General features: G+C 37.6%; 1 protein-coding gene across 23 annotated transcripts in view; it reads right to left on the bottom strand.

Moving 5' to 3' along the window:
- Positions 1-20977, bottom strand: part of DLG2 (discs large MAGUK scaffold protein 2) — a 1055297-nt gene that overhangs the window by 513224 nt on the left and 521096 nt on the right. For 2 of the 23 annotated variants that reach the window (XM_074860372.1, XM_074860368.1), the window contains exon 1: positions 17685-17993. The exons of 18 other annotated variants lie outside the window; for them this stretch is intronic. In XM_074860372.1, the coding sequence (XP_074716473.1) occupies positions 17685-17762 (78 nt within the window). In that variant the 5' untranslated portion in view covers positions 17763-17993. Of the gene's footprint in view, positions 1-6841; positions 7030-17206; positions 17281-17684; positions 17994-20977 lie in introns of those variants that run through there. 3 more of the 23 variants (XM_074860370.1, XM_074860367.1, XM_074860371.1) reach the window with 3 other exon arrangements.

A 20977-nucleotide genomic window follows, 5' to 3' on the forward strand; every position in this document is an offset into this window, starting at 1 on the left:
GAGCAAAACTAGTCCAAAGCACTTAAATCTACTCAGAAAATCAAAGGAAAGGTGGAACAATCAGGAAAGTCATATAACTATTGAAACTTATCTTTCACTAACTGGGGTTTCTGATTCTGTCATATATGATGAAGTACTATTTAATCCTGTAATTTTGTTATCCATAACTCATGAAAATTACTTATCATTACATATAATTTTACTATAGTGTATATTTTTCTCCTTAAGGCTACAAGTTTTTCTTTAGACATTTTAAAAATATTTGGGAAAACAAGTATTAAGAAGTAATGAAAACATATAACTAATATCATAATCTAAAAATTTAAGAAAACATTTTAAGACAAGAATTGACAGGTCCTTTATTTGAAATTGCATATGGCAGCTCCAAAAACCATAATCCTGCTGTGCTTTCTCAGCATCTCACTTTCCTCTCTGACATGTCCGATGTGGCTCTTCCCAGGTTGGGAGTTCTGACCCCTTTATTTTGCTGATCTTACTTTTTCTCAGTTTACTAACTACCTCCAATATTTTAAATATAAGGGCATTTACACAGTATTTTTATTCTCACAAATGTTTTCATGCATTTATATCCTACCTTACAGATTTCCAGTTTCGCTTAGTGACTGCCTGCATTTGCCACTTCTGTGGTTGTTCATGCTCCAACGTTCTTGCCCTTTCTCCCTTTTTTTTTCTGTATAATATCCCTTGATTATATTTTGCTCCTTCTATTCTTTCAGTTGGCATCTATAGTGGACTTTTTTGTCTTCTTCTTAGGTCCTAATCTATTTTATTGCAATTACCTGGCACGATTCCAAAGCTGAACTCTTGTCTTTACTTTACTCATTTTAATTCAGCTCTCACAGGAGTCAGAAATATTACCTGTAAACGAAGCATTTCACCATGAAACCCACTTTGCACTCTCTAAACACACTTCTTCCAAACCAGGGGAGACTATCTGGCCAAGTGGCAGTCATACTTTTCAACCATGAACATAATGCCCTGTCAGACTGAAGAAGGAAGATTTAAAAACCAAACTCCACATCCAAAGAAGCAATCAAGTGAGTTTGATTCTGTGTTCTCTTATTCCCTCTCTTGTCAGCTTCTCATTCAATTCCAGCTCTTCATTATCTTTAATATATGAGATTTCTAGAAAAAAACAATTTTGTCAGTGAGTGGATTTTCTCACCCTGGTTACTGATAACATCTGATCTTCCTTCATGTCACACATTTAAACTCTTCAGACTCAGCAACTTGTTGAAAACTGGTGCCTACATCACAAAGCCAAAAGTCATCCAATTCAGCCTGTTGTGTGAAATAAAGTCTTCAAGTTGGAGAAAAGTAAAACTGCAGTAAGTGGTCTCTAAAGTTCCTGGTAAAGTCAGAATCTGACCCCCAAAATTGGGTTAATTGTTAAAATGATTGAAAAATATTATAAATTCTGTTTTTTGAGGGGGGAGTAGGTGTTTTAATCACGGCCAATGAACTGCCAGAATGGAGAGTTTCATTATCAGGAATGGAAGGATGGAGGGATGAACCGGGTAAACAATGGTCAGGCATCTGCAAGACATCTTCATGGTCTGTCTTCTGAGACACTTAATCTAATCAAAAATCGTTGGGCCTTCAACATCATGACTATGGCAGAAAAGAGAAGTAATTATGGAACTATTACCCTCATTAAGTCTGTTTCAACCCCAAATAAACTCTATATTTTCTTCTCAACAATACTGTATTTTCTTGCTTTTAACGTGTCTCAAAAAAACCATAAAAATTTAACAATTCATTAATTTTGCCATAATCAAGATAGCATTTTTCTTCATTATATTATGGGCTTGAACATCCCCACACTCTTCAACAGAGGAAAAAGCTCCTTCACTCTGTTGTCAGTATTGGAGTCTGAAGTTACTTCAGCATGCCACAGTTACAAGAAAAAATAGGAAACTTATACTATGTGGTCTAACTGGCCAAATTTATGTGAGGATAATGAAAGGAAGGAATGTGTCAGGGGAGTAAAAGAAACTTTTCAGAGATGCATGGGAATGTCACTAGCAAGCACAAGATAATGGAGAACTTGCTGAAAGCTGGGACGGAAAATGCTGAACAACCCTCCACCTGGGAAAAGGGAGGGCAATACAACGCTGCCAGTTTTTGCAAATTGCTCTTAAGTCACAAATATACTGACATAAAGGCAAGGCTCTTTGTGAGAGGTCCTGGCAAAAAGACAATTCTGAGGCAAAAGCAGCTAGGACAGTTAAAACTGAATTAGTATTTAGCCATGTAATCCAGATCATATTTTTCCCTCTTTCTTGAAGTCCTACGACTTCTTTTATACATACAAATGACATGAGCTTTTTTCTTGGAATCTTCTGGAATTTTCTCTTTCACCTCCTGCTTCCAGAAGATTTTCCTTGCATGAGATATAATCATCCTTAGAAGTAATAAGGAAAGGAAAAAAAAAAAATCTGCATCTGAGAAGAAGTCAGGTAGAGCTGTGATTAAAGGTTGACATTTTTACCTAGTATGCAAGATTAGATTTTCCATTTTTATACATTCCCTCAGGAACAACTTGTACAGATTTATATGAGTTGGCATCATTCTGTCAGTTCTTGGTATGGCAAATGATTTTCGAGACTGGACCTGAATTTCCTCTAGTAATAAAATACTTGAAAATGAGCACCACACATAAGCCAAACCTATGACTATTTTTTTGTGGGATCTGCTTGGAAGAATCCTATGGGATACAGTCCTGGATAGAACAAGGGTTCAGGAGAGCTGGTTGTTTTTCAAAGATCATCTCCCACAAGCTCAAGAATGATCTATCCCAATGACGTGTTAAGGAAGAGTAGCAGAAGGCCTGCATGGATGAAAAAGGAACACCCAACAAAACTCAGATATAAAAAAGAAGCATACAAGAGGTGAAAGCAGGGACAGGGGATCTGGGTGGAATATGTAGACACTGTCTGAGTATTCAGGGATGCCATTAGGAAAGCCAAAGGCAATTCAGAGATAAATCTGGCAAGGGACATGAAATGCAACAAGAAAGCTTTCTGTGGGTATTTCGGCAGCAAAAGGTAGACAAGGGAAAATGTGTTCCCATTGCTGACTGGGGCAAGGGACCTGGTGATACAGGACATGGTAATGGCTGAGGTACTCAATGCCTTCTTCACCTCACTCTTAACTAGTAAGGCTGGCCTTCAGGAATCCCAGATGCCTGAGAAAAATCGGAAAGTCTGGAGCAAGGAAGACACCCTCAGTGGAGGAGGAAAGCCAGAGTCTTCTCAATAGTTCTCACTGACAGGACAAGAGGCAATAGGCACAAACTGAAATACAGGAAACTCTCCTTAAACATAAGACAGCTTTTTTACTGTGAGAGTGGTCAAACACTGGAACACGTTGCACAGAGAGGATGTGGAGTGTCCATCCTTGGAGATATTAAAAACTTGAGTGGACACAGTCCTCAGCAACCTGTTTTGAGCACCAGGTTGAACTAGATGATCTCCAGGGGTCCCTTCCAACCTCATCCATACTGTTATTCTGTGTTTTCTTTTCTTGTCCTTTCCTTCATATATTCACCTTGTTCAAAGTAAAAAGAACGAAATTACAACAGCGGCATCTCAGAACTTTTGGAACTTTTTTCTCTTTCTCTCTGTTTTAGCATTTCATTATCCATTAGCCTTAATGTACACTAACGCATCCTTGTCAGCCTTCTCTCTTTAAATTAAGAGAAACGGTATGATCGAAGAAACTTTTACTCTAAGATGTATACTCACAGTATAGGCAAATCCCTATCCATATAGATCCTTTAGATAAAGATACACCTTATGACCCAATAAATAACATGTCCTAGGCAGCACCATAGCAGAACTCCTAAAAGAAATCTAGAAGGGTTTGCAACGCTTGTTGAAGGCAGTTCTTTTCTGTACAAGCTTTGATTAAGGAAAGAAGATACACACTTTAATTTAGTGCTTTTCTGAAAAGAAATCCTCGAAACTGATAATGAAAAGAAATAAAAGAACATCCAGAGGGATCACCATATTATGTCCCAAGCCCCAACATAGCAATCACATTTAAAATGCTTAAACAGTTTGAAAATGCTTTCTAATATTATGAAGATTTTCACAGATGCATATTTAAGGACAAGAAAGACTCCTAGGAGAATTTTATCTGTCCGCCTGCAAAATTTGGGTCATAGACACTCATCCCATAATTCCTAAAACATCATACTTCTGTAGCTTCAGAAAGAAAATACTCTATAAAAAAATTGAGCCTTTATTTCCACTAAGTGTAACCATAAAAAACAGCAGAATCATTACAAGCTTTCATAAAGATAAATGTTTAAGTGTATTTGACTATGAATCTTCTTTTGACTTGACCTTGACTATATTGAAGGCACATAGAAAAATTTACAGTGAATGCTAGATGTGAGCTATACTAATATCTGGCTAACTGCCTCTGCTGTGAAAGCTCTTTCTATTTTAGTAAAATTTTATGCACAAAAGCATTTTCCAGAAACTGATGTAGTATGTTCAATACATTTTTATACCCAAGCTTAATTACAAAAGCTTTTTCATAATAACAAATATTGTCCCAAGCAGAGACTATATTTAATAAATACGCTTATTATTTTCCTTAATGAAAGCAATGTTTAAAAATTGTAGGTAATCCCATTACACTGTACTTCAATTATATAGCCCAGCTCTCCTACCCTCCTGCTGGTAGAAGACTACCTCATCTTAGTTTCCAATTATATACATTAAGTCCTTCCAAAACCACCTTCATTATTACACACAGCATGTTTCGCTCTATCAGAGAAAAAGCTGTAATTGGGAAAGAGCAAAATGCATTTTCAAGCCTAAAATAATCACAAGAAAAGTTAATTATGTCAATTAAAATAATCTTCTCTCCACTCAACAAATATGACCTATTTGTACAGAGAAACACAGGAGGACAGGTTCTGATCTTTGATAAAGCACGGTATTTCTACTCAAGTAACTCTTACCAGAAAATCTGTGATAGAGCCAAATTTTGACTTTAAATTAGATTGTAATAGAAGAATGGCCAAAAAGGATTATAGGATGAACCCAGGGGAATCCTCTAAAACAGAAACCATAACATTTCACATACACACCCAAAATTAAACATAAGTATCTCCATTCTTGGATTAAACCTCTACTTCCTAAAAGCAGAAAAGGACTACTGACGCAAGAGGATTACTGACAGAAGATGCCCTGGAAAAGTATGAAATTAAAAAAGGTACATATAACAGGTAAAATCTGCATGGTTACTGCTAATTGTTCTTGGTGAAGAATTTCATCTCAACATCAGAAGGCAACCAAATGAAGCTATGAAGTGACTTTAACTACAGTTACTACCTCAAGGCAGACCTTTACATATTGAAGATACTGCCACATATAGCAAAACTAGAGCTGTTCACTCCAAACAGCATTAGAGAAGGCATGAAACAAGAGGCTCACAGATCAAACAAGAAGCTGCACAAGCCCAACCTGCAGGCCCTCACGTTGTAGAACAAAGAGCAAGATATGAGGCATCTCTCTTTATTAGCTGTTTCTGATCCTCTGCACACTGTACCTTACTTTGATGCTAAACTTGTTCAGCCACAACCACTTCACCACTTCTTAAAATGCACAAAGTTTTCACTAGCTTGTTCATTCTCATATTTTCACAAGAGCTAATTGTGACAGAACAGCTATTCACAACACTAATTTTGTTGTGTTGAGCTTTTCCATCCCACCTCACAACACCTTAATTAAACCATTCTACTTTTGAACATTTCCTTACATATGAATGAAGAGCTGCCCACTGCAGAAGATCAGATCTGAGACCATCTAAGGAACCCGAAGGTGCACAAGTACATGGGACCTGATGAGATGCATCTGCGTGTCCTGAGGGAACTGGTGGATGAAGTGACTAAGTCACCATCCATCATACGTGAGAAGTTGTGACAGTCCAGTGAAGTTGCAACTGACGGGAAAAGGGGAAACAAAACCCCCATTTTTAAAAAGGGAAAAAGGAAGACCCAGGGAACTATAGGCCAGTCAGTCTCACCTCTGTGCCCGGCAAGATCATGGAGCAGATCCTCCTGGAAACTATGCTAGGGCACGTGGAAAATAAGCAGGTGATTGGTGACAGCCAACATGGTTTCACTAAGGGAAAATCATGGCTGACAAATTTTGTGTCCTTCTACAATGGGGTTACCGCATTGGTGGATAAGGGAAGAGCAACTGACATAATTTACCTGGATTTGTGCAAAGCATCTGACACTGTCCTGCATGACATCCTTGTCTCTAAAATGGAGAGACATGGATTTGATGGATGGACCACTCGGTGGATAAGGAATTGGCTGGATGGTCACACTCAAAGCTGTTCCTCAGGGGTCGGTGTTGGGATGGGTGCTGTTTAACATCTTTGTTGGTGACATGGACAGTGGGATCGAGTGCACCCTCAACAAGTTTGCCAATAACACCAAGCTGTGTGATGCGGTTGACACGCTAGAGGGAAGGCATATGCCATCCAGAGGGACGTGGACAGGCTTGAGAGGTGGGCCCATGTAAACCTCATGAAGTCCAACAAGGCCAAGTGCAAGGTCCTGCATATGGGTCAAGGCAATCTCAAGCACAAATACAGACTGGGCAATGAGTGGATGGAGAGCAGCCCGGCCGAGAAGGACTTGGGGGTACCAGTGGATGAAAAAGTGACTGTGAACCAGTAATGTGTACTCACAGCCCAGAAAGCCAACCGTATCCTGGGCTGCATAAAAAGAAGCGTGGCCAGCAGGTCGAAGGAGGTGATTCTCCCACTCAACTCTGCTCTCATGTGTCCCCACCTGGAGTGCTGTACAGCCCTGGAGCCCCCAGCGTACGAAGGACATGGACCTGCTTGAGCGAATCCAGAGGAGGCCACGAAGATGATCAGGGGGCTGGAGCACCTCTCCTGTGAGGACAGACGGAGAGAGTTGGGGTTATTCAGCCTAGAGAAGAGACAGCTCCAGGGAAACCTTAAGTGGCCTTCCAGTACTTAAAAGGGACCTCCAGGGAGGGACTCTTTATCAGGGAGTGTAGTGACAGGACAAGGGGTGAGGGTTTTAAACTGAAAGAGGGTAGATTTAGATTAGATATTAGGAAGAAATTCTTTAGTGTGATGGTGATGAGACACTGCAACGTGTTGCCCAGAGAGGTTGAGGCTGCCCACTCCCTGGAAGTGTTCAAGGCCAGGTTGGACGGGGTTTTGAGCAACCTGGCCTAGTGGAAGGTGTCCCTGCCCATGGCAGGGGGATTGGAACTAGATGATCTTTAAGGTCCCTTCCAACCCAAACCATTCTGTGATTCTATGACTTGCTATTGTTCTGTCAGCACCAGAAATAGAAGTAATATTGTATGGAGTATTACAATATGTCTACAATGTCACGATAAACTTGCTTTAAGCCAGATAGTTTAGGTAGTTCTTTGCTGATGCCAAATTCGTATTTCTTTATTTTACAAAATCCTAATAATTTGCTGTATAAAATTTGTACCGATGATTCGCAATATGACAGGAGAAGTCAAGTGCAAGTACACTGCAGTTTAGAAAGCATTTTCAGTTTTCACAGGGAAACACTTCTTCTCCTAGAAGTTCCAACCTCTTAATTTCTTTCACCCTGATTCATTTTTTCCTTATCACTTGGTGACTTTGTCAGAGAATTGGGATCACTGCCAAAGATGTTTACCTCAATTTTGTTTCCAGTCCTAAATTAGATTCCTCCTAAATACTAAATTAGATTATTAATCAGTTAAAAACTAAATCTTCATTATTAATTTACTAGAAACAATACAGCAGCTTGTAAAACATTTATGCAGCAGTAAATGGAGAACCACTTTGCAGAGATCACGACATGCTTAATTTACTACACAACTAAATATTTAATTACAAATGGTAGCAAAGCTGAAGGTGCCATGTTGAAATTAAACAATCTTTTAAGCAATAAAAGTCTTAACTGTATTGTGGACAGTAATGGTAAATTTCTAAAACAAGTGGTAGGAAACATGCTCCATTTTGTGGGGTTTGTACTTACCAGTTAATTGAAGAATCATGTATCTGGCTATCCAGTTTGCTATTTACTGTTAAGTCTGTTCCCCACAGGACTTTCAACAGAAATAATTTTAAAATGGCATTTTAAATTAATTGAAAACACAATGCACTTCATATGCCACTTATAATAAATAGAATTTGGACGAAAAAAGCATTATATTCTTTACAGCAGGATTTTTTTTGCATTTGCAATATAATTGTCTTGCTAACAGTACCATCTCTAATTAGAGTAATTAGAGTGTTTTAACTTTCTTGTGCGCATCTACATAATTCTTTGTTTCAGATTCAGTTTTCAAAACCTTCCAGGTACAATTTTTAAAATGAATTTGCATTTATACATCCAGATTTACATTACAAATTTTGGCTCATAAGCAGTTTAGGAAATTGCACACAGACCTTTTCTCAAGCCATCTCAACATGGATATACCCTTCCCAGTGTTGAACCTCAACAGCAAATTATAATATGCAGCATACCTATTTAAGGTGAGCTTTCAAAACAGATATTCTTAGGTCAATAAATGTAGCTGAATGTTTCAGAAGTTGTTAAATGTATAGAAAGATGGACGAGTTATCTTTTTATTTTTCTTTTTTTTAAAACTATTCCTTCCTATTGTCTCACTGACTCAAATAACATGGCTCTCAAAAGAGGAAGGCAGAGACTTTTTTTTACCATTTGAACAAAAATAAATGTGAAGAACGGAGTGAGCAAAGCAATATAGGCTGGAGGAAGTTAAGAATAATAACAGTGTGTCCCATTTCAAGAGGAAGGCTCATTCAGTAGAGTATCACACCAAACAAAACAATGATCAGACTGTAAGTGTAGTCCTGAAAACAGAGTAGCAACAGTATCGCTTGCACTTAATCTTGAACATCTAGTTCAAAACAGCAAATTGATATTTCTCAACTGCCAAGATGGTTTTATTAATAATATAGAATAGCCTGATCTTTTGCTACCTTATAAAAGTACACGACAGTCTTGTAAAAAATAATTCACCTAAAATCTTTAGAAAAGTTGTCAGCAAAAAAACCTGCAACTATGTATACATAACTCACTGGCTAACTGGAAAACAGTATCATATTCAGAAAATGAGTAAAACACAACTTCTTTATGTCTAAAGGCTAAAGAATATTTCATAGATTTGTAAAATTGCCTGCTATAGTTATTCAAGACTCGAAACAGAGTAAAGAACTATACGTTTGGTAGTGGGCCTCTTGCTACACTTCAGCATCTAATATGTTATCCTAATGATATGACCTCGCTTCTCAAGGTAACTTGTAAGGTAAACATTTTAAAAATAAGATGAGTGATATCACTAGCATTAATCAACCCATGCTCAGTTACACATCACTGCATGGAATATGAAAGAAGAACTTAATGGAAGACAGACTGAAGTAAATTGAAGACATTCTTGGTCTAGGACTGAAATACAAGGTTTTCATGCAAAGTTTACTGTTCAAATCCATTTCCACTTTAATAATGACAAAGTTATTGCACTGCTGACTTCATGAAAGGCATGTGATAGCCTCAGACTAGTTAATACTGGCTAAGATTAACTAATTGTTTAACTAATACGATAGCTGAACATAATGAGTCATTTGACATAGCGCTGGTATCATCACCAGTCATCTCAGAAGAGCTAGAAGTTGTGCAAGCCATGTAGCTTCACAGACTTTCTCTGTATCTAAAGGCTGTCATTTCTGAACAGATTTGCAATTTGTGTGGGGTGGGAAACATGGGGAACCTTGTTTGGCTGTTTTCTAAGCTGTATGTAAGCTGTTGTGAAAGAGAGCTTCAGTCTTCAGAACAGTTCGTGAATGCTTCACATGACATTTGGGCCTCCTTCATGGTGGTAAAAACTCTCATACTGCACGAACCAGCTAATCCCCCGATTCTTCACATTGCTCATCTGAAGCTGTTAACATATATTAAAGCTGTAACCAAGCTTTCCCTGACATGCATCAACATTTCAAGAGGTGTATGGCAGAGAAATTCTTTTGCACCATAAAAAAATAGTCCCTCCTTTAAAATAAACTGTCTTGAGAATCATATTACATGACAATAATTCTAAATGTTATTAAAGCTGTTTGCACACACACGTCTTTGGCAGGGTGCCTTCCAACAGGAGCAAGTTACGTACATACCAGCTGTAATGGCCCACATGTATATTAAAAACATGTAAAGTATAATTTGATAATCTACCTTAGGAACTAGTGAGAGAATTCTCATCTCAGTTTTCTCCAGGGACTCTAATGCCAAAGGACAGATTGTTTCTTGTCAGTGTTTCAAACTGATCTCTATTTGCAAACATAGCGAGTGATGCCAAATGCAGTTCAGAATGCAAATCAAACAACTATTTTATTATGTGCTGGTTTGAATTGCATATGCAGGACAGAGAGGCAAGTAATGCCAAAAAAACAATAATCATACTTGCACGTCACACGAGCCATTTTCATAATATACTTGAACACTGCATAAAAATGCAAAGAAAACAATTCCAATAAAATAATGAGCATCTTATGAATTAAATATTATAGTCACAATCTACACCCTGGGATTTAACAGAACATGATATACAATGTAGACCAAGTGTGGAAAATCCAACTAAAGATACAAATACAGTAGATATACTACTTTTCTCTTTAAAAAAAAAAACAAAACAAGGGTGAGATGATAAATTATTTACTGAATGAAAACAGGAAACAGAAATTGAGAAAAATTTTTTCTTTGAAAAAACAGAGTAGCTTGTACCCTAAACCCACTTATTCATTAGAAGTAGACCCAAACTGATTCCATTTGAGTCACAGCATGAGCATTCAGAGTAGCAATTAACACAACCATCAGTGTGGCAGTTGTCTTCTGAATGTCTTCCTGTCTGTCCAAAAACAACATGAAATTTAACTGGAAAAGTTACTTACCCCGTTTCTAAGATGAGCACAACACTGGCTAAATCAACAAAGGAAAAACTGTTTTAAGTGACGTACCGTAGACACCTATGGATCATGAATTAAAGACCTTGTTGTACCTGACAGGCAAATACATACAGCAGTGTGTATGCCAGAATGACAATGCGTGGGGGAAAGAGAAGAGGCATCGTCAGTGTATGGCAGCCAGCTAAGATTAATTTAGAGTCCTCTTAGATTAAATTGGCGCAAAAGAGAGAAGATATTCTGTTCTTTACAAAGAGTTGACCTATGGCTGATTAACAGATATGTCTTCAATGAACAAAAACTAATTTAAAGCAGGAGTCAGCCTTATTGCTCATTAATTGCTATAGGTAGGTGCTGGGCCTATGCAGATGGAATGGGCGAGCAAAATAAGAGCAAAATCCCTCACAGATGAAAAAAAGAAAAAGATTACTTTGAAATAAAGGATTGCAAAGGATTAACTTCAGTAGTTTACTGTTGATCAGTATCTTATTTTAAAACATCACTCTTGCATTTTTTCAAGATTAGTTGAATTTATTTATTATTATTATTAATATGATTGTGAGGGGGAAGTGAGTTATAAGCATAATAAATCTCTACTTAAGCAGCTTATCCCTACTGTTATATATTAATCATGGCACATATGGGATTATAACCAACTGCAAATAAAAAGTGGGGGGGGGGGAAGGAGTTGAGTAGCTATGTTTCTGGATTAAATCACAATATAAGAAAATGTCTTAGAATTGCAGCTGTGCTAAGGCAAAAAGCACAACGAGCTCTGAATACAGGAACACTCACATATTTTTCTCCACACAGTTATGTGTGAAAAGATAAGATCTCTCCATAAAACTGTAAAATAGAGCACTTACAAAGTCCATTTGAAAAGATTCCTCCAGGGGTCTGAGATATCTCCAGTATCTGTTCGAACAGGTAGTTCTACAAATAAGTGATGTACTTTTGTCATCCCATTGAATCTGGTCAATGTGGGCCCTCCTTTGCCCAAACACAAGTGAACTATCCATCCACCCTTACAGCATTTGGCAGCTGCAGGAGATGTCCCTTAGCGAAGAAGTCATTTCACCTTTAGCCAAGGCAATAACTAGACCTGCAAGTTTTATCACTTCGTCGGAATCCCAGCGGACTGGAAATAATTTGGTAAACTCTGGTTTGAAAGAGAGCACTTGTTAAGAAATTTAAGGTATACATGCAAATATTGAAGGAAAGAGAGAGTTCATCTTGTTTGGAATTATATATATCTAAAACTAATGTATGGAAAAATGTGTTTATCTGGTATTATGTGTTATGATTTCTTAATCACATAGTTTCTATTCTATGTTGTGAGTAATTACTGTTTCAAGTGAACTGCTTATCTCTTTCAAATTAGATTGCTGGGCAGCTACTTGTAAACAAAGTAAAAATGAAACAAGAATACATAGCCTAGAACAGCCTACTCTGCAATTAGCTAAATTAAAATACAGATATGAGAATGATCTAGATATCAAGCATCATCCTAACATGAAGAGTTAATTGTTGCTATTGTCAGGACACTGTCAGAAAAATGATTAATAAGCCTGCATTTACAGACATTTTTTTTCTTACACACCCACTTTTGTTAACCTCGTAAGGCAAATTTTCCTGTCTTTTTGCAAATATTTCATTGTAGGCTGACGGTCTACCAAAGATACTCTATTTTCCTGAAACAGCTCTAAACACAGGCACACAGAATGCAAAAATGTCTGCTGGGCTATGTTCTACTTATCAAGTCTGCACTACATTAAATTTAAAACTACTCACTTAAAATGATAATGTTCAGTTTGTGAATGTTGCTTATGAGTAATCTTTATTTTTATTTACAACTGATAGTCCAGAAACGGCATGCTATTTGTATCATTATAAATACACCCATTTTTAAAAGTTAAATTGCTCCTATCTTGAATTATAAAATAAATAAATGAGGAAAACAGGAATGATGAACTAAACTTTCTGGGGTAAAACATATATTTACAAATACAGGACATCAGTTCTTAGAACCGGTATCACCATATGAGCACTCTGGTATTTAAAAGCTAGAAAAAGAATTCTAACAATGTTATTCTGCAAAAGGATGGTGAAGGTCAACTCATTTAAACACTTTACCTGATGTTTTGCTCCCAAAAATAATGCACAAGGAGAAACCTCATTTTAAAGTGATTGTTGTCTTCAGATGTAAAAACTCAACAACATGACTAATTCTAACAGTGTTTATAATTTGGGTCTCATGGTTGAAACATGTCCCATTTCTGAACAAGCAGTAAAAACAGTATTCAACTTCCCCATTGAAATTAAATGATAGGGTGACTTTGGCAAGTCTTTCCTCACTTTTAATACTGAACCTTGAAACCCAAATTCTATCAATATAGTGAAGTATTATCAGAAGCTTTTTCACACTGCTTTAGCTTACCCTCTCAGATCAACATGATTAATTGCTCAGTTACTTTTCTGTACCTCTTCCAATCATTTAGAGCACTTATTTTTATAGCATAACCACATGCAGTTAACATATCTTGATTTCTGCTTGATTGTGGTTTAATGAGAAAAATTCAAGACATCAATCTTTGCCTTAAGTTATTCTAGTTCCGATGTTCAAATGATCACGTTTACTCTTACAGCAATAATTCTTTCATGTGACAAACTCAAAGCATTTTAATAACTTTAATAAACCAGGTAAGAGCAGAGCTGACTTGAAAGGAGTTTGGTTGTTTTCAGGCAGTATTAGTGGCAGCATTTCCTGTGCACTAAATATCTCGCTACTTGAGGGCAAGAGTAACAGTAGCAATGAAGCCAAGACAACCAAATTGAGATAGAACTTGTAGATAACAACTGAAATATTTGCTGGAAAGAGTTTATGATCCAGTCTAATAAAAAAAGTAAAGTATAAGGAACTCTGACATGCTTGAATTTTCCCTGGCAAAATGAGAACATTAAGAGCAATTAATAGGCATTATCCCATTTTACTTATAGAGAAAAGAAGTTTTAGCCAGGACTGGTTGGAAAAAAAGAGTTTCATTTTTTTAAGTTTTAAGGTTTTTAAAAACATTTTGTTCCATTTCTGAATTAAGGCTTTTCAATATATCATAAAAATATGATTCAAATAACAATGCTGATGCACACTACTTAACTTGAAAGTATCGTTATCACCATGTTTAGGACACCTAAGGCTGCTGTTCATCTAGTTCTTCCCAGATGTTTTCTCTACTCTCCAGATGAAATTTTAACAGTTCGTGTCTGGGTTTTAGGAGCCTAATATCTACCATGAAGTCCTTAAGTTTTGTGTGGGAGTCAATGAGACAGTGCCCTACCACAGAGTGCGACTCACATGACCACAGTCTCCAAGGAAATGCCAGGCTGGAGGGGAAACAAGGACTGGAAATGCAGGCCAGGAGAGGCAGTGCTGGCACTCAACAGCAGGTACTGGTTACGGAGATAAGAAAACCAGCCCCAGGAGCTACCACAGGTCTTAATGAGAACAAGTCCACCTCCACCCTTTGGTCTCCCAACTCTTTGCCACTTACTAGTACCCTTTACCTTTGCCTTTCACCAAGCCCAAAAATAGCTTCTCCAGCACAGGCCAAGTTCTGGCTCCTGAGACCCCCTAGTCCTCGGGCTGCAATTCTGCAGGGCTCACAGTATCAAGAACAAGCAGGGTCTGCCATATTCAGATATGGGGAGATGAGGAGCTGGGAGGTATCAGGAGGTATGGGGATGGGAGTGTAGGAAAAGATGGGGAGCTCTGGAGACACGGGGGGCCAAGCCCACCCACATCACCACAACCAGACACCCTCATGCAGGTGCACAGCACACACAGAGGAGCACCACACTGTCACATCAATGCCTTCTTAGATCTTCCCACAAAGGACTGCCCCAATCACCATCCTTTTCCTTGCCTTTGCGTGCACCCCCTGGCACTGCATGCTCTGTTTTGCACCTTGGAAACTCTGCTCCTCTAAACAGTCACCTGGGAGATCTAAGTTCAAGTCCTGTGCACAATTCCGGCCCAAAGTTCTGACATTTTAAGCAACCACACTATCAGCTTGTGCATATGTGTGTGCGCACATGAGTCCATGCTATAACCCTCTCCTGTCATGTCACCCCCCAGTTTTCTCCCTGTTCCTAAGAAAACAAATAGGCTTATAGAAAATTTATGTTTCTTAGAAATGCTTCTTAAAAAAAATTCTTGACTTGTACTCATCCAAAGAAGCTAAGCATAATAGAAAAATACTTTATGGAGCCATACTCTTCTGATCCCTGCTATCCAGATTTTATCTGCAAGAAACTCTTTTTGCACACATAGTCTATCAGAAATTATTGCTGTATATTATTACCTCCAAAAGCACATTAAGAAAACATTTAATTCAGATCATGCACACAGAGAAAAAGCTAATTATTATTCCAGAAAAAAATATGTAAGGTAAAACGGCATAATAATTTGATTGTTCAACCATTAAACAAGAAAAGACTAAACGAAAACAAGCCATGCAGCTAAATGTTATTTTTAATTTGCTATTTGATAGACCTGTTTTCATATCTGTGTTCTCCTGTTATCAAGGTATTGTACTGAAGATGTCAGTGTTGATCAGCTTCCAATCATCAATAGCACTTATTGAAATAGCATCCTGCTACGAATGGGATTTTCTGCCTTTGCTGGAGTACACCATTGATTTATGGAAACAAACAAAAAAAAAAATTAAAAGTGAACCCTGACTGTGGAATAAAGCTCCAAGAAAGAAATTTTATTTTTGATATAAGACACTTTAAGTTATCATTTTATGAGATGTTTTCTTGCATACTTACTGTCTTCTGGCAAAAATAAAATTCCCTTGCAAATATGCTAGTAGCATGTTCAAAAAACATTCAAAGAAAGCTTTTCTCTAAAAATTATGAGGTATGGCTTCAAAGCTTGAATAGCACAGACCTCAGCTGTCTTGATTATTTTGTAAGTCCTATAGAGCTGAATAAGTAGTATTATAATAGATTTATACAGAAATATTTCAAATACCTTAAGACAAAGAGAAAAAGAGACAATATTTTTAAAGCATTTTTTTAGTCTCTGTTACAAGACTCTATAGAGAAGAATGTATTTTCTTAGTGAATACTCTGGCACTGTTTTATGAATTTTTTCAAGGTTATTGGAATAATCTATACACATACACGCTTTAAACAACCCATACTAAATCTGTTTTTAAAGCTGCTGAGTGAGCCCCACTGTGTCAGGAGTGGAATGTGTCCACTCATCCTGCCTCTGTCATCTTGGAGGAAGCCTGAAAGCAAATGTTCCTCTGGAGGGAGCCCCTCAGGACTAACCAAGATCCAGTCTGCAACTTTTTTTCCTCCCATAGCAACACACAAACAGCAGGAGAGTTCATATGATCCCCTCTTTGTTGAAATATGATTAACAACAAAGAAAGTTTGACAGTCCCATGTATAGCTATCTGCATTTCTATTTTCCCTCATGCATATGATGTGAAATATATAAATCATTATTATTTGGACAACTTCCCAATGGCTTGGATGTTTCAATTCCAAAATTACCACACATCACCTTTTTAACTACTGGGAATATTTTGCAGAAAAAGCAAATCGCTGCCCATTATCTCCTCCTCAACCATAAATATAATGTATTTTTGCTGATCATTTTCTCTAGGTGAAGAGCTTTTCCAGTTACAGAGGAATTCAGGCAATGGACAATCACTTAGTGGATTGGTGGCTGTATTACGCAGCATAAGACATACCAAAGAAATAATAAAGCAACCCATTTATAAATTTGTTGACTTACATCAAAGACAGCAAGAAGAGGAAGCCATCATTACCAGACTAATGAGGTAACTTTATAACATTACATTGAAGTTTTTTCCCCCAGTCTAATGCTGAGTTTATGAAAGAGGAATTAGTCCCATTTTGAAAATGGTTTGTATGTTAATTAAGTCAAAACTGGAATGCGGGTCTACTAACTAAATGCTTTCTATATTTAGAACAAAAGGCAATTGCCTTGATAACCCCCAATTATCATTACTGCAAATTCTAAAACAGCTTAAGTTTTGCTCATGGAGAAAGAAGGCACAAGAATCTTACCTACAAGAACCTCCAGAAAACAGCTGGTTAAACATAGTTAAATTTTTTGCGAAGAAAATACTGAAAGATAGTACTGACCATTTTTACATACCTGTATCTTTTTAGATAAAAGGGATCCATGCTGCAGCACAGTTTCAACAAGTATCATGAAACAAAATTCCCAAATATTATAAATTCTTAACATGTTATTACACTCTCATTAGTCCCACACTAGAAAAAATATACAAGCAGCAAACAATCAATGGTTGTTTAAGAGCCTAATACTGTACTAGTAAAAATAATGCAGCACAGCAACAAGTTCACTGGAGTGCTCCCTTAACACACAACATATCAGATGTACAGCTGTTTATCTTGCAAAAAAAATAAATAAAAGAGGGCATAAAGACTTTTGAAAGGATCTTCTCCCCGGTATTTAATAATATGCAAAGTAGTCAACGATTCTTGCGTGAAATCATGAATAGCAATAGATCGTTTTTCAGGGTATTAAAAAAGCTAACCAGACACACAACAGGATGCCAGCAGGCAGCTTGCATGAGACATAAGGCTTTATATTCCCACTAGGAACATACCTTCTCTGTTTTTGCTTTCCTGGCGTTATGCACAAACCTGCGTCCCAGCTTCTTGGCATACCAGATAGAGGCAAACATTGTAGTGATGAAGATTTCAGTCTGAATATGCAGCGCACAAAAAAATACCAAAAAACTTCCCCCACAACTGAGATACAAATCTAATGCTGGTTAAGGTCTCTCAACTATGCTGTTGCTTTGTCAGGTCCTCTCATGCTGCCTTCTGAAAAAAAAAAAAACCACCCAGTGTGGCCAGTCTGCAGGTGTATTTACATACTGCCAGCAGGAAGTCCAGGGTGAGGCATCTTTGCATCCAGCTCACATCCAGTCTGCTAAGTGCCTGTCTGCAGTTCTTTAGCACTGTCACCACAAACTACATATGTGTCAGTATGAAAGGAAGCTGCAGTAAACTACTGTAGCAGACAGCTCACCTCCTCTTCTCCTGTTCTGAAATTTAACTCCTTGGTTCTCTTCGATTTGCCAGCATGCAACAGAAGCAGCAGCAGTTCAAATATGAGATACACAGCACTGCAGGAAAGGAGAGGGGTACAGAAGTGCCAAAAATAGAAATGTATATTAACTGTTAAGGTGAAGGAACAGGTGTTTTACGTGTTTCACTGCAATTAAGATGAGAAAGGAAAATGGATTTTACTTTGTTCTGGTGGTTTGGGATCTATTCAGAGATATTTTTCCCTAGTTTCAGTTCGCAACAGAAAGATACCATAGCTGTTCAGTTCACTTGCTGATGTCATACATGCCTAGCTGAAGGATTTAAGATTCACTCAAGGACTTCCTTTTTTCTTTGATAATAGCTCCATGAAATAGAAAACTGACATCTTTTTTTTCCAAATAAATCTTTAATTTCTGCCCTACCTAAACTTGTTTTTTCCTCTTCCTTTAATTGCAAGTTATTTTACATCAGGAGTTGAGAAGTGCTTATGAACACCTAATTTTGCAGTGAAACAGCAATGTACTATTTTCCTTTTGTCACATACTTCAGGTTTAACCCCTGCACGTCTCTTCAGTTATAATCTCTAAACAATAAGCAGAAACATACCCTTTTGGCTCTAGACATATGACGAACCAGATGTTCCTCCCAGCCAGAGGCACTATCAAAGCTGTAACCTTACAGGGTTTATGACTATGTACTGTATCTCATAGTACTTTGTATTATAGGACAAATCCTGCCCCTTGCCCTCCCACCTACAACTGTGGAGATACCAACATGTGGGAGAACCACTGCTGTCCTGCGTGCAGGATCTCATTGCGGATGCATACATGCAAGAATAATTTCTGCTCTGCTATTTTGTGGTAAAGAGCAAATCAAAATTAATAGATGCACAGCAAAGGAAATACAGTCATAGCAATCTTCTATAGGGCTCTTGGGGCCAAGCAAATACCTTTTCTGCCCCAGGATTTTCAGAGAATGGCTGAAATTATTTTCTCCAGGGTGCATGAATTTGAAAGGGAAAATATTCCACTCCCACTTAAAACTTGTGCAGAACATCCAAGATACAGGAGCTGGTTGGCATTGCCCAAGCTCTGAGCCTGAAGGCATATACTGCTCAATTCTGTTAAGATTATAACGAGTTCAAAAAATTCCTTCAACACATTTTAAAATGGTAAATTGGTTAACTAAACTGAAATTCTTAGATAGTGGCTTTTTTGTCAAGGAAACTCCAGGGTATATGTTTGGGTTTTGCTTGACATCTAAAGCCTTCTGAAAAAATGTTTGGCATCTGGGAATATTTCTGGGAAGAGAATAGTTTCTAATTACTTCCAATTCAGACAGTTAATCCTGTCAGTAAGAAAGTTGTAAGACCACAAGGCAGAGTAAAATCATGTCTCATCTAGAGTATGACTGATACAGAAGAGCTATCTGTCCATAACACCACTCCAACTCTCTGAACTGTTAATGTTGGGTTGATGGTTGGACTGGATGATCTTCAAGGTCTTTTCCAACCTAGACAATTCTGTGATTCTGTGAACTCTGGACTGATAGTAAGATGGATTCTCCAAGGTCCAAAACCTTTATTACGCCACATAGCAGACTCACACCACTCTCCACATTTGTGGGATGACAGAGTGCCTTATAATGGAGGGAAGGGAGGAGAAGGAAGAAAGATGGCCTGAAAAATTTAGGAAGAAATCAGAGATCTTGTTTCTAGCTAGGATATCCCTATAAGGAAACATGGATGGGAAAAAAAAAAGTGCAGAAAAAGAGAAGCAACATCATTGCACAGCTTAACCAACACTTATAAATATTAAAGTTAAAAGAACAGGAAAAAAAATAATCTTATGTATTATATGCATAAACAGTAGAACACCTCTCCCACTTTGCTCCCATGCTTTTATGAAGAGAATAAGTATAATTTGAAATCATTGCACTACAACCAAAACCGGGTACATTCTCTCAAGCAACTATTTATATAGACTTATGTATATTTAGCTGCTGAGAAAATCGAAGGAAACACTCATTAAACAATAAAACCTCCTTTTTATGACTTCTATCATCAACATTAGCAGCTTTACTGAACTATTTATTCAGGAAAAATAGGGAGCAATAAAAAGCCACAATTCATCCCACTTAAAGGAAAAAAAAATAGAATACATTGTTCATTTAAGAAATAATGACAAAGCAATAGGGAGGTAATTTTCTCCACCCACTGAAAATGTTAGATCAGGAAGGATAAATCTCTCCAAATACCTAATTCTGATTCTAATCAGAAATGCATTTTAACTATTTGCATACATTTGCAGAGCTATCCAAACCCTACAATATAGCAATGGCCAGACTACAAGCCATTTTCTTACAGCTCCATCATGCAGCAGTCTGCCATACATTGTCAATAGCAGGTTTATTAGGTCTGTACTGGTACCCAGGGATTTTATGATTATTAATATTTTACTGTAACCATAACGAAGCCTGCATTTTACAGAAGTGCTACAAGCCGAGCTGCTTTAGAAGAAGAATTGGAGCTCCCAGCTGCTGTCTGCTCACAGGAGTAATATGTACTTTAGCTTGCTCACTGAAGTGCTACATTACAAGGGCAGAGAGATGCATGCAATTGAGCAGCAATATTATCGCAGACAGGAGATAATCAGTTAAGAGCAAATTTTACAAGGGGCTTCTTGCTGCGAATGAGTGGGCGGTTTTCAGTAAACCAAACCACATCTATAGTATACATTAAATTACATTCTTGTACCTCGATGAGAAGAATTGGTCTTACCACAGGTGGACACGTGGGTATAAGCATAAAGCAACTATGGTGTTGACTTCTATTATTTTTATGACA

Source organism: Strix uralensis, chromosome 2 (assembly GCF_047716275.1).
Source record: "Strix uralensis isolate ZFMK-TIS-50842 chromosome 2, bStrUra1, whole genome shotgun sequence".
Taxonomy (NCBI): Eukaryota; Metazoa; Chordata; class Aves; order Strigiformes; family Strigidae; genus Strix; species Strix uralensis.